Below are 13,760 nucleotides of genomic sequence, written 5' to 3'. Positions count from 1 at the left end.
TTTATCTCAGGTACCCAAATTTAGCACCGATTGATTTAACCTGAATCAATGTCGTACCGGCATCATTTGGGCCAGTTCGGTACCCAACCCTTGTTAATTCAACACACCTCATCAAATAGATGTTTGACTAACTGTGTGACGTTGCATTCTTTGATTGTGCATCGAGTCATTCTTCTCTTTGGCCAACAGTGTTCTTCATTATCTTTTAATGAGAAACTTTGAAAGGCCTGTTCAACCTAGACGGCTCAATCAGAGGGTGTAGAGTTTATCTGTCAGCGTCTGTTGTGTTCTCCGTGTTGTGTTGTCGTTGAACTCACTCCACAAGTAAAGCCCACCCCATGCTCACCTCCCCCATGACACAACAATCACTAGAGAACTCGACCGCTCTCTGGCGTCCACGATTCAGAACGCCTAGATCAACAACAGCCCGACGATGTGGCAGCTTTTACCGACGACGTCCTCCCTCTGTCGCCCTCTCTTTCAGGGCCACTCAGCCAGATCAAGTCCAGCCTGCTGGGCTCCACCTCCGACTCCAACCTCAACAAGTACAGCACCATCAACAAGATCCCCCTCATCACGCTCAACTTCTCTGAGGCCAACAACGACAAGAAGTGCCCCTCCCCTCCATCCTCTGAGAAAACCATCATCGCCCCGAAGGTCAAAGACCGCACGCACAACGTCACCGACAAGGTCACGCAGGTAAGACGCTCACTGGGCGCAATTTTCCAATCAGTCTAATTTAGTCATCCTGATTTTCCATATTTTGATTTAGCTATTTTGGTCTATTTAGTTTTTCCTTGTTAATGTTTTTTTTGGGTTGTGAAGGACTGAGCCGTCAGCCATGAGGAGCCACAGGTGGAATTTCAGAAGACTGTTTTATGAACCCTGAAACCATTTTACAAGATTTGCAATAAGTTCTGGGCCTATACGAGAGATCAGCAAAGGTGCAGTCAGCAATTCTGCAGAGAGACGGTTGATTGGCTGGAATAGAGCTGTGTGTCACTTTGTTTGTTTCCAATTTACAGAGCCAGGGCTGTGTATGAACACTACATTTAGTTTCCAGCGCGCACAGAACAGACAGAGCAGAGAGTGGATTGGAATCGCTGCAAACGTATCTGAAGACAAACTAAAGTACCGCCAACAACACCAAATAAAATACGACTGATGCGTGAAACTGAATCTATCCATCGTTGCTGATGTGTGTGCATCACCAGTACATCTGCCGAGCCAAGCAGTCTTCATCAAATTATGTTCCATGTTAAAATCCCCATAAAACATTACAAATGTAGTGTTTCCTGCCAGACGATGTCTAGAGCTCAGGTCGCACTGCTAGAGTTACTGACGGGGTTAGAGTTCACGCTCACCTTCCCTGCCACGGCTGTAAGGAACTGTATTCCCAGGATGCCCCGAACCACCGATTACGTATCAGATTTGCATTTTGCCCATTAAAGGTGTGACGCATGGAGGGCACAGAAGTTGACCGCTGTTCGCACTCAAAGGCAAATTCAGCTGAAGGCCTGAGACTGGAGCCAGAGCCACAGAACGCCACACTGACCTCTGAATTCAGCATTAAAGTCAGAGATATTAAGCAGCAGAGAGATCAGGCCTGATTTGAGTGGCATTTTCTAACATGTGGCACACCAGAGGACCTGAGAACAATATAATGTGTAACTCAAAATATTATTAGTACTGGTATTATACAGCCCCTATGAAATAATCATAGTAACAAATGGATAAATAAGCCTTGTGGGGATCGCGAAGGATCTTCATCTTTCCACAGTTTAGATCAGTAAACCGCTCTCTAGACGCCCGGCTGTGAGGAACACAGTAACAGCAGATGTCTCTCAAACCGACTCCGGACTCCCGCGAGTTCATTTGAAAGCGCCCGAGCAGACCGGCTCTCCCCTGGCCTCCACGGGCAGATGGAGGCTTCGCCCAGGAAGCCGGCCAGCTAAGAAAGACTAGCTCACACGCTGTGAACGTCTCGGTGCACGCAGCTCACACACACACACACACACACACACACACACACACACACACACACACACACACACACACACACACAAGTCTTTGATGCCCGCAACTTTCCATTGATGTCTCATCGTAAACCTGGAAGTGGAAGATCCACCTGGGCTGAATGATTGGTTTCGAATGAGGATATCGGGGTTAAAAAGTTGGGTCTTTAAAGGTTAATGACGGAAACATGAAACAACACTCCACTCCTATAAATAATGGCACAGCGCAGACTAAAGAAAGCTAACGCTCATTTGCATTTTGTTTGAAACCACGCCAAACACACAGCATTATCCCACAAGAGAGAGCTCATTTGCGCCAAGTGCACATAGCTACAGTAGGGAGGTTAAATAATAAAGATGGGATCTTTTATTTAGAAACAGATTGGCTGCAACACGTTAATCCAGAGCAACCGACCGGCTCCTCCCAGGCTTCCCAGCAGGCCAGTGTCATCACTATTGGTCATGAAGTGCATGACGGCAGAACAGTGTTTGCGTGAGGACTTTAAAACATGGAGATCGATTGGTATAAGGTGTTTTGTTATTCCCTAATAGATATCTTCTCTGTGTGGTTGATTCATACCTCTTTCTTTCTCATTTCTAACGCAAATCAATTCAAGAATACAGAAATCCAAGCAGCGCTTTTTGGAAGTCGTCAGCAACTACACATGGAGCTGTGAATTGTGACGAAAAGAGCCTTTTGCACACCTGCTTTTAGTGAAGTGGCGGCCTGATGAATAATAGAAGACGTTTCTGTCCTTTGCTTTCTGATCGATTTCAAAGGTCATCCCATACGAGAGGGTAAAAGCGTTTGACCCTCCACATCGCACAGAGGGCAGGAGTTTCTGATAACCCATTCAATTATTAAGGCTTCAGCCTTTCTTTTTTTTTTTATTCTATACATCCTCCTCCTGTGGCCCTCTCAGTAACCGGGGTTGTGAAGGTGAACGGGGCAGAGAACAGGGTTCACGTAATAAGTGACTGTTTGCAACGGAGTCTTCTCTTCTTTCATTCTCAACGCGGTAATTGTCTTGTTGTCGGCCCTTCCAGCTGGTGTACTTTACCTCGCTCGTGCGCTCTCGCTCTCTATATTAGCAGCTACAGTCACCCGCAGTGAAAGAGCCGTGCCCTGAAAGTCACTCGCTTAGATGAGTCGATGCATCTTCTGCCCGCTCCAATTATTACTTCCAAGTCATTGAGACTCTTATGGTCCATGACACTGCTGTATAAAAGCTATTCAGGTATATATGGTAACTGTAATAGCAGAGATAATGATCTCCATGCTCGCTGGCGTGGATCGTAGCGCCATCCTCGATGCAAAACACTGTTAGGAGTTTAATGCCGGCCCTGATATTTACTAGGGATCACGATAAATGTTAATCCCACAACAACAGTCAATTTTCTTCAATTCTTTGTTTTTTATTCAATGCAATTATTCAATAGTGTAAAATAGCACTGACAGTAATAGAAGATACCAATTACCATTTAAATCAGTTTTCTTTCCATTCGTTTCATATAGCGACATGATTTTCTTAAGGTTATAAAATCCTGGCCAGGGCTCCAACTCATCATTCGGGGACCATAAAAAAATAATTGTTTAAATTGTATTTCATGACGGTGGAGAAACTAATTAAATCCGAGCCCCGCATGGCTCTGAAGCAGCCTCCTGTAGAGAGCATGTGGTTTTTGATGCATTCTTTACATTTTAGATTATTATTTTATTATTATTATATTATTATATTTTTCATCCTACATTTAACACATGAATGATTTATTTTGGGGGTTGGTGGGAAATTCATGCCCCTAGTCATCTGCTCATGCCAGGTATTCCTTCAGTTAGCAGATTAGGCTCCAGTGCGTTAGGATTGTACCGTATGTAAAGTCCCGGCGCTGAAGTTCAACGCCTGCAGCCAGATTACTCGCATGTCCACAGACGCAACCTTTACTTGACCTAATCTTCAGTCATATGTCATAATGCAACCCCACGTACCAGCACGCATGTCAATGAACCGGCACAGAAATGCTAATGCGCGCTGGCTTGTATTGAACTGCATTAACATTTGACTGAATTTAACATATTCTCTTGAACCACAAGGCAAGTTTAAGATTATTCAGTTGCTCTTCACTGTAACCTCCTCTACATGCAGAAATACTGTACAGTGGAGAATTAGAAAAACATTTTTTTAGGGGTTCTTCAGTGATGTGTATCAGACCATACTGACACCAGTGAAATAAATCCTCCACTTGTGATAAATTCTCCGTCCCCCTCCTCAGGTTCTCTCTCTGGGTGCAGACGTGCTGCCTGAGTATAAGCTCCAAACACCGCGCATGGACAAGTGGACCATCCTTCACTACAGTCCCTTCAAAGCCGTGTGGGACTGGCTGATCCTGCTGCTGGTCATCTACACGGCCATCTGCACGCCCTACTCCGCCGCCTTCCTCCTCAACGACATCGCGGATCAGAAGAGGCGGGAGTGCGGCTACTCCTGCTCCCCCCTCAACGTGGTGGATCTGATCGTGGACATCATGTTCATCGTGGACATCCTCATAAACTTCAGGACCACGTACGTCAACGCCAACGAGGAGGTGGTCAGCCACCCGGCCAAGATCGCCATCCACTACTTCAAAGGCTGGTTCCTCATAGACATGGTGGCCGCCATCCCATTCGACCTGCTCATCTTCGGCTCAGGATCAGATGAGGTGAGGGGGGGGGGGGGGGGGGGTTATATCGGTGAGCTTTCTCCAAACTGAGTTTGATACAGAAGCAGAATCTTTTCAGCACTGAAACGACCGTTTACTTTGCCTACATGCACTTTTTAAGAAGAGCATAAACGTTTTCCTCTTTCAAAAGCTGAGCCCCTCTTCGCTACTCGTGCATCATGACGCGAGGCCGCGGCTCCAGCGGTCATGTTGTGTTTCCGAGCTGTTCGGACCACTAAAGCAATCTGACGCCTGGCTGTCACATCTGCTTCCCTCCGCGCTCTATTCATCGGAGCCGGTCCCCGGGCGATCCGAGTCAGTTCAAAAAGGTCTCGGCCTCCCTAACCGCTCTGCCTTTGAGGAACTGTTTTGCTTGTGTGTGCTCAGTATCTAATGCTCAGAGAGAGCGCTTTAGAGAGGGCAGTAAGTTGGCGAATCTCATCGTAAGCACGACACTGGAAAGCTTCCTTTTGTATTTAGAACCTGCTGCGCTAAAGCTCCTAAACCACACAGAAAACATCCCAGGTTGATGTGTGTTTTGGGGGCGAGGCCGCGGCCTCAGTCTGTTGGTTATCTACCAGTAGGTGTGTGTTCCTGTGGGGGGGGGGGGGGAGGGGTCGGTGGCTCGAGGCTGGCAGTGAGTGGCAGGTGCAGAAAACCGAGCGGACAGCTGAGCGACGCCGCGGCCCGATGTATGTCCTCGTCACACAGCTAGCTGACAGAATGTGTGTTCCCGTTACAGCTCGTGTCAAAAGCACACAGTGACAGGACGGGGAGTGCGACAGGAGATTGTATTTTTGGCTCCTTCGATTACCAACAGTAACTGAAAATAACACGTCCGTGTACACTTTTAGCTCTCTCCTTTAAGGTGTGTTATTTTAGCTCTTTGTGCAGAGACTATTTTTAGACACAATCCCATGCGCCGTAGTTGCCTGGAAACCATCTCCGACGATCTGGACAAGATTACCTTTATTTTGCTGATTCCATTAGAAACATGGCAGGTTGAAATCTCCCGTGAGAGAGTTCTCCGCCCTTGCAGCATTTCAGCTCTGCGGGCTGCCAAACGGAAAGACTTCTCCTGGTGTCAAATTTACATACAGGAGTCATCTGAGCTCCTCCATCATTTTCATACCAATGTCCTGTTGTGATAAGATCACAATATTTGCCTTTTATGTCCATTCACTTGTGCTTAGGGTCCAAATTTGAGGTAATTGCAAACTACGGAGGTTCAGTGTGAAAATGTGCTCTTGACCAGAATTAAAATATTATTTTCCTTTTAATCCCAGGCAGAGCAGAGCCGGTACACATTAAGGACCAAGACTTCTTCCACAAGATGTCTTACAGCAGCAGTGATCTTACTCTAAAATAAGTCAATGTGTTGGTTCAGTAGTCCCAAACATAAACTTTAGTCCACAGTGTCAGGCTGTTATTTGTTGTCAATGAGCCAGTTCCACAAAGTTGTACAGAGCTAATTATGCTCACAAATATTAAATAAATAATTATTTATTATTTAATTCTTAAATAAAAATTAGAGCTCTGTAAGGCAGATTTTCTGTATACATTCTCATGCACATGATTCAAGCTTTGTTTAATGAATGCCCTCCCCTCCCCCAGTGGGCATTAGTTTTGCCTTTGGTTAAAGCAGACTGTACAGAAATGCACTCCAGCTGCATTGTGCTGCAGAACCTGCAGCAGCGGCTGTGCTAAACCGAGAGGAGAGAGAGGAGGCGGGTTCATTGTAACCGGCAGCCCCCTCAATCTCACTTTAGCCCTGCTGGAGATGTGCAAACGGTCAGAATAGACACGGACGTGTTTTAATAAAGTATTTACTCGTAGTGTACACGGCATGCTTGTTTCCTTGTGAGATGAGATGAATAAACAAAATGCAGCTCTAGTGTGTTTCACCACTTTGACCATAAACCCACAGCGAACGATCGCAAAGTCTGCAGCTCCCCTCAGCTCTACAGCCTCTCCCAGAGCATTGCTTTGGTCTTGAGTCGGAGGTTCAGTCTTGCTGCTCTCATCAGTGTCGTTTTCTACTGCAGCAGTGAAACATCACTGTCCCCCATTAACCAGGCACCACATTGTTGTATTACTTTACGAGCAATTGTATATAGGAAATCCTTCAGTATTTGAATGGGACGGTTATCATAACTGGAGTTGACTCTCTGTGTTTTAAAGTGGCCTGGCCAGTCTGTGGAGCCACAGTGGCAGATGGCCAGAGGCATGTGTTTTATACAGCTGCTCGCTAACGGCAGCTTTAGCCCCAAACGCCTCCGACTTACTGTAAGCCCAGACTTTAATCAACATCCCCGATCACGCGGCGCGTGCCGCGTCATCGGACCGAGTCGGCAGCACCACACCTGAGGCGGCGCGTGCCCACCGACGATGGATAATTCAGAGCTCATCTGTTCCGATGTATGATTCATTCACTGCTCGCTCAGTCGTCGGAGAAAGGGGGCCCCGCGGGCCGGATGCACGGCGGTGAGTGATGGCGGTGATTTAGGGGTGAGATTGGGAGGACGGAGGCTCGTTAATGAAGCCATCAGAAGCAGCTACAGCTCTCTTCCTCACCATGACAGAGATGCACTCTACCCTCATGAATCATCTTTTAAAAAAAAAAAAAAAAAAGAAGGAAAAAAAAATCTGGCCCCCTTCCGGCTTTTAAATAATCCATGTTGTGTTCACTCTCACCTGTGCATGAGGCCTAATACATATAATAAGGTCGTATAGACGACTACTGCAGGAGGCTGCCGGTAAGGATTTCCCCAGGGATATTAGGATACTTGTCAGGCGACATAGGACCTATTAGCATTCTCACTTATTGTGTTTACAGATTGCACGACAATGATAGATCGAGACTCGTGTCCCCCCATTGGTCCGTGTACTAATTTAGTCAGTCTAGAAAATTTAAGACGGGAGGATTAAAGAGCTAAATTAAACAGAGCAGAAGGCAGTGTGCGTACATTTGTAATGTATGCACGCCAGACTGTCTGTGTCTGTGTATGCTGTGTGCTTTGAGGGGTTCCAAGCTGCCGATATTTATGGTTTTTGGAGCACGTTTTGCCATTTTCATGTGCAGTAATTCAGACGCGCTTCAGCGTCGGCCAAACGAATGAATCACCAAACTCTCTGCATGCCGGTCTGCTCCGCTAAAGCCACGTCCATACTGGCCGTCGTGATTCGCAGCGAAGCCATAGGCAGCCACGTCTTAGTCGGTGAGGTTGTGTTGACAGCGAGGGACGCTGAGACCTTGAAGGAACTGTGTGCACCAGCAGGTCCACCGTCCCCCCTGTGCATTCTAGTTCAGCGTGTGTGTGTGTGTGTGTGTGTGTGTGAAATAAGATTTAGCATTCCTCAACGACACATGCGTTTGAACCTCTAAGCTGAGCCGACCCTGACCTCGACGCCGACAGAAGACAAACAACTTGTTCATTTTGATTGCTGGGAAATGTCGGCGCCTGTATTTGAGATGCCGCTTTCCCCCACATTAGAAAATCCTGGTCTGAATTGTATTGTTGGCATGATATAAAGGTCACATTTTCAAATTTTGACTGCGTATAACTGCTGATTTAATGACCACTTCTTTTCTGATATAAATAATATAAGAGAGTTGTGGCCCCCTGCCGGCCATTAGAGAGAATGCAAGTTTAATAATTAAGACACTTCTACATTCTCTTCACTTTTCACACCCGGCAGTGACGACCTTGACTAATCCTGTATATCTCTCCTGCTTGTGTTTTTGCCCCAGACCACCACTCTGATCGGTCTGCTAAAGACTGCCCGTCTGCTACGGCTGGTACGAGTCGCCCGTAAGCTGGACCGGTATTCAGAGTACGGCGCTGCCGTCCTCATGCTGCTCATGTGCATCTTTGCCCTTATTGCCCATTGGTTGGCCTGCATCTGGTACGCCATTGGCAACGTGGAGAAGCCTTACCTGGAGCATAAGATTGGCTGGCTGGACAACCTGGGGGTGTCGATAGGTGATCATCTTCTGTCTTCTATTTTCCAACAGTTATAAGAAAGTAAAAATAAAGGTCACCTCTGCTAGTAGTTTTGTACTTAACTTACTTATTTTTATTCATTGTAGGGAAGAAGTACAACTACAGCGACCCCACCTCAGGCCCCTCCATCAAAGACAAGTACGTCACAGCACTCTACTTCACCTTCAGCAGTCTGACCAGCGTGGGCTTTGGGAACGTGTCCCCCAACACCAACTCTGAGAAGATCTTCTCCATCTGCGTCATGCTCATTGGATGTGAGTGGCAGCTGACTCACAGTACATGTAGTGTTTTAATCCTGTTATTACTGAGGCCCTCACACAGTATTTCATTTAGCTATTACTCTACCTTTTACTGAAAAAAACGCGGTGATTTATGACATTTTGATGGAATTGATCCGCTGTATTTGAAATGTACAGATTTAATGCACTCCACGTGCATGACTTCTTTTACATCAGGTAGGTGTTTCCTTGACAAAATGCTGACACACAGGAAGTCGTGTGGTAGCAGCAACAGGGCGTTTTTGTTTGGATACTGTGTATAAGCAGCCACCGTGGCTCAACGGTCACCCGTATGACTTCTCTCCCAGCTCTAATGTACGCCAGCATCTTTGGGAACGTGTCCGCCATCATCCAGAGGTTGTATTCAGGTACAGCCAGGTATCACCTCCAGATGCTCCGGGTCAAAGAATTCATCCGCTTCCACCAGATCCCAAACCCGCTGAGGCAGAGGCTGGAGGAGTACTTCCAACACGCCTGGACGTACACCAACGGCATCGACATGAATATGGTACGAGCAGAGTGGGCGTGGCTTGTCCTTTTTTCTTTTTTTTTAAAATATATAGTTACGTTTGTTGTTGCTTTCTTCTGCGCTGCTTCTTCTCTTTCCAAAATCATTTGTGACTTTCAACTATGCTGTCGAAAAAATGCTGTAACCACATCGTGAAGAATTCTCGCTAATTCACTGGCAAAGTATAATGTCGGCATCATGATTATGCTGTGCAAGTGAAATGAAAGCCACAGTTCTTGCTCATGCATACGGTAACTCTGGCTTTTCTCATCATGATACTTACTGTTCATGGTACTTATATATAAGTTTGTCTTTTCCATGTCTGCCTCATGTCAAATGGAATGACCCCATCACTCTGGTAAGAGCAGGAGGTACATGTGTTGACACAACTAATGTAGATGTGAATGATCCTCAGTGGTAGAGCTAGCTGTGTTTGATTCTAGTAGTGGAGTGATTTCAGTTGTTTGACTTCTAACATAGCATTGCAGTTTTATTATGCTGTTTAGTTATTTCCCCAAACATGCATGTTGTTGTTCCCGGAGTGTCGTTACCTGTTACATACACATACTGTAAACGGTTGCTGTGATGCCACATCATAGATGGATTTACAGTATCTTCTTGTGCATGCCAGTTACTGCAGGGGACACGCATAACACTGAGTTTCTGGCAGGCCACATTGAAGGGATAGTTCCGATGCTTTGAAGTGGGGCTACACACTTGACGATGGATAAGAACCTCATACAACCCCACTTCAAAACGTCCAAACGCTCCCTTTTAATCGTGGACTTGCACGAGGCCGGCCTCGAGGTTCCTTTTGAAATCTGTGAATTCAAACGCAACCCCTATGATATTCATCTGTTACCAGAGGCAGAGTGAATCACGCCTGTGAGAGTGGGCACAGCCTCGCCGGGCGCTGCCAGGTTTCCCTCCCACTGTGGGAGGCTTGGCTGCACGCTCCGCGGTGGCACCTGCGCTTGCCAAATGTTGTTCAGTCTTTCCCTTCCAAATCTACTGACCAGTTTTTGTTCTGAGCAACAACAAATCCGAGCCAGAAAACCGGTTCGGGCTACATTTCTTCTTGCCGCGCTGGTGTCATTAGCACATTGTATCTTATGTGTCAATGACAAGGATAAGAAATGTGTTTTTGTTGTTTCAACTGTCCTTTATGTGTCCTTGAAGCCCCTTTCTCCTCACCTCTGTGTCTGTTCTGGTGTTGAAATCGTGGTCCTTTACTGTCGGTTCACGTTGTCCGGGGATCATTAGCTGTTTTGTCACTATGTTTGTCTTTAAAGGGTAAGTGTACTATAAGTCTAAGTCTATGTACTATAACCCCAACCCTATGCATCAGAAGGTCCTCTTAAAAAATGTTGAATTTATAGAAAATTGAATGTTAAAATGACTTTTCAAAATATCTTTCAGTGCATTCTCACCAGTGTCCCAGGCTAACTCGGATGGGTAGGGATGCTTGATCAATCATGATCAAGTTTCAACATTTAATGCTTATTTTCATTTTTTTTCTTTTTAACTATATAGCAGACCATGGGTCATAGTATTGTTTCAATAGACTTTTGAGATGAGATTGAATGTTGTTGCTTCTTGCATGTACCAGGTTATAGTTCTATAGTAGATTCATCATCTGAGGACATAAAGGCAGTGAAACTCTTGGGGGAAGGGGGGGGGGGGGGGGGGGACCAAACCTAAAACGTGCTAAAGTATCGAAGAGAACAAATATTGACCCTGTGTTTTCACTTTGTGCTGTCATTTATCTGCAGCTTCTCACTTTCTAAATGTTCCGTCTTGTCTCTCATCTCAGTAAAACAGTCAACAGACATCGCAGGCTACGATGGGTTTTGAACAGAAGGAAAGAACACAAGTGGCAATTGTATCAAATTTCTCTGGGGAAAAAAAAATTCGGCCTGCAACTTAACCCCGAACCAAAATTCAGCACACATTAGGAATCCCTGCCCGCCAAAGCTCTGACAGCTTTTAAAGATCTGACTGTAATCGTGTCCGCTTTGACCCGTGTTTCACACGCAGGTCCTGAAGGGTTTCCCAGAGTGCCTGCAGGCGGATATCTGCCTCCACCTCAATCAAACCCTCCTCCAGGGCTGCAAGGTGTTTCAAGGAGCCACCAAGGGCTGCCTCCGGGCCCTGGCCATGAGGTTCAAGACCACCCACGCGCCCCCTGGAGACACCCTGGTCCACGGCGGAGACGTGCTCACCGCGCTCTACTTCGTCTCCCGCGGCTCCATCGAAATCCTCAAAGACGACGTCGTAGTGGCCATCCTCGGTGAGTTCACTGAATAGTTTGACTTTGGACGCTTATTTGCATTCCTGCCAGGTGTTGGAAAAGATGATGGATACCCGCTCGCATGTCTGTAAGGTAGATCTTAAGCTAGAGCCAGGAGACGGTTAGCTTATGTAGCCGGCACCTCTAAAGCGACCGCCGACCGGACATCAGACAGCCAGCAGTAGGCTGGGTGGTGGAGTAACCTCAGTTCCTAGATGGCATTCCATCCATCCTCAGACCATATCAGGCCTGAGGATGGATGGAGTGCCAGTGCTGTTAACGTAGGAACTCAGTGACATCCGTTCAGCGTTCCTGTACACAGAAACATGTCTAATTAACTCACTCAACTCTGTCGTTGAGCCAGCACGGAGCTCAAAAACACTGGACCCACAGAAGAGCAGTTATCTTGCCTCCACTAGTGTAGACGCGGGTGGGCCAACTAAATGAAGATGGCTCCGTCGGGCTGTGATCTGCCTTGGTTGGCAGCTGTGATCCCTATTGGGTATGTTGTAACAACTTCCTTCAAAGCGCTCTGCGATTGCTGCCGCCTCGCTGTCTGATGAAGGGAGGGGACAGAAAAGAGCGGGGGAGGACACGTGGTGGGACGAGGATAACGGAGGGCCGGTGCTGATGAGAAAGAAAAGAAAAAAGAGAGCATGATTGCTTTCAAGCAGAGATGGATGGAGAGCTGAACGAGTGGGCGGGGGAGAAAGACCAGACAGGCGATGGCGGAGGAAGAAGAGGAGACAGGGGGCAGATAGAGGAACCAGGAGGAAGACGTTTGTTAGAGGTCCACTTGGTTTGTCAGTGTGGTGTGATGCAGTTCTTAATGACAGGAGCCACTGAGCCACATGGCATCATCAACAGCCTCCGAATGTAATCGCATCAGATCTCCTCCCCTCAGCCAGCAGGTGGATCCCACTAAGCCTTTCCATTTTCTTCCAGTGACCGCTTTCATGCAGCCAATAAGATTTGGCGAAAACCGGTGACACATTCGGGTCACGATGAGCGAGAAGCATGGATGGTGAATTTGTAGGTTACACACAACTCGGCACATATATTTTAATATGGTGCTACGCTACAGTCCACCAGGCATGAACATGCTGGAGCAATATATATGAAAAAAGTTATTGCTTCATTTTCATGATGCAATAGTTTAATTGAATATAATTTGTATGTCAATAACTTTATGACATACTATACTATGACCTTTTTATGAGACTTTTCGACATCCTGTCCTGTGACTTTTTTATTCCTTTCTAGACTATGATTTATAAATGGCATGTTTATTTCCATGACATGTTTTATGACGTACTATACCTTGAGTTATTTATACTTCATGGCATACGATCCCATGACTTTCCTGTCCTGCTGCCTTCAGACGGCTGCAATCATTTCATGAAATGAGGTTTTTCAACAGATACTGTAAGATTAATTCATATTAACTTATAGATCTATATCTTATAGAGATAAAACTGATCTATTGGTGTTGCTGCTTTAACCACTTGAGAGATTTTAAAAGATAAAGAGATGAGGTTATGATCTAATTAGTGACGCGAGATGAAAGTGAATTTATGAGCTCAAAAGTACATGAAAATAGAAATTCTGTTGAATAATTGTAAAAAAATGGTATACACATTTCTAGATTATTCATATATATTTCTGTAATATTGAACACTTTGGGCCTCCATAATCCCTGCCTTCAGACCGCACGGTAAACCCTGCGGCCCTTCCATATAGGTCACCACACACTAAACGGAGACGGGAATGTTCGGCCTGTGTGACTTCCATGCGGACGGACCGACTTTGTGCAAACCCTTTTTTTAGATGACTGATACCCTTTGGCGTCTTTAACATTCTCGCACTTCTCTGCTAGGTGGCCTGTCTCTTTATAGGTCTTCACATACTGTTCTGCATACATGTTCTGCCAGCAACAGAGGGTGTTGTTCCTTTAGAGGAAGCCAACAA

At 46.1% G+C, this 13,760-nt stretch overlaps 1 protein-coding gene across 1 annotated transcript in view; it reads left to right on the top strand.

Annotated features, from left to right (window-relative positions):
• Positions 1-13,760, top strand: part of LOC306715590 (voltage-gated inwardly rectifying potassium channel KCNH7-like) — a gene marked incomplete at both ends in the record, with an annotated part of 46,387 nt that overhangs the window by 26,394 nt on the left and 6,233 nt on the right. The window contains 6 exons of the mRNA XM_079186006.1: positions 485-699; positions 4,287-4,712; positions 8,464-8,695; positions 8,803-8,970; positions 9,303-9,502; positions 11,540-11,792. Coding sequence (XP_079042132.1) covers positions 485-699; positions 4,287-4,712; positions 8,464-8,695; positions 8,803-8,970; positions 9,303-9,502; positions 11,540-11,792 — 1,494 coding nt within the window. The remainder of the gene's footprint in view (positions 1-484; positions 700-4,286; positions 4,713-8,463; positions 8,696-8,802; positions 8,971-9,302; positions 9,503-11,539; positions 11,793-13,760) is intronic.

Source organism: Pholis gunnellus (genome assembly GCF_910591455.1).
Source record: "Pholis gunnellus genome assembly, chromosome: 24".
In the NCBI taxonomy this organism is placed as follows: Eukaryota; Metazoa; Chordata; class Actinopteri; order Perciformes; family Pholidae; genus Pholis; species Pholis gunnellus.
This window is presented reverse-complemented; position numbering and strand designations above follow the sequence as displayed.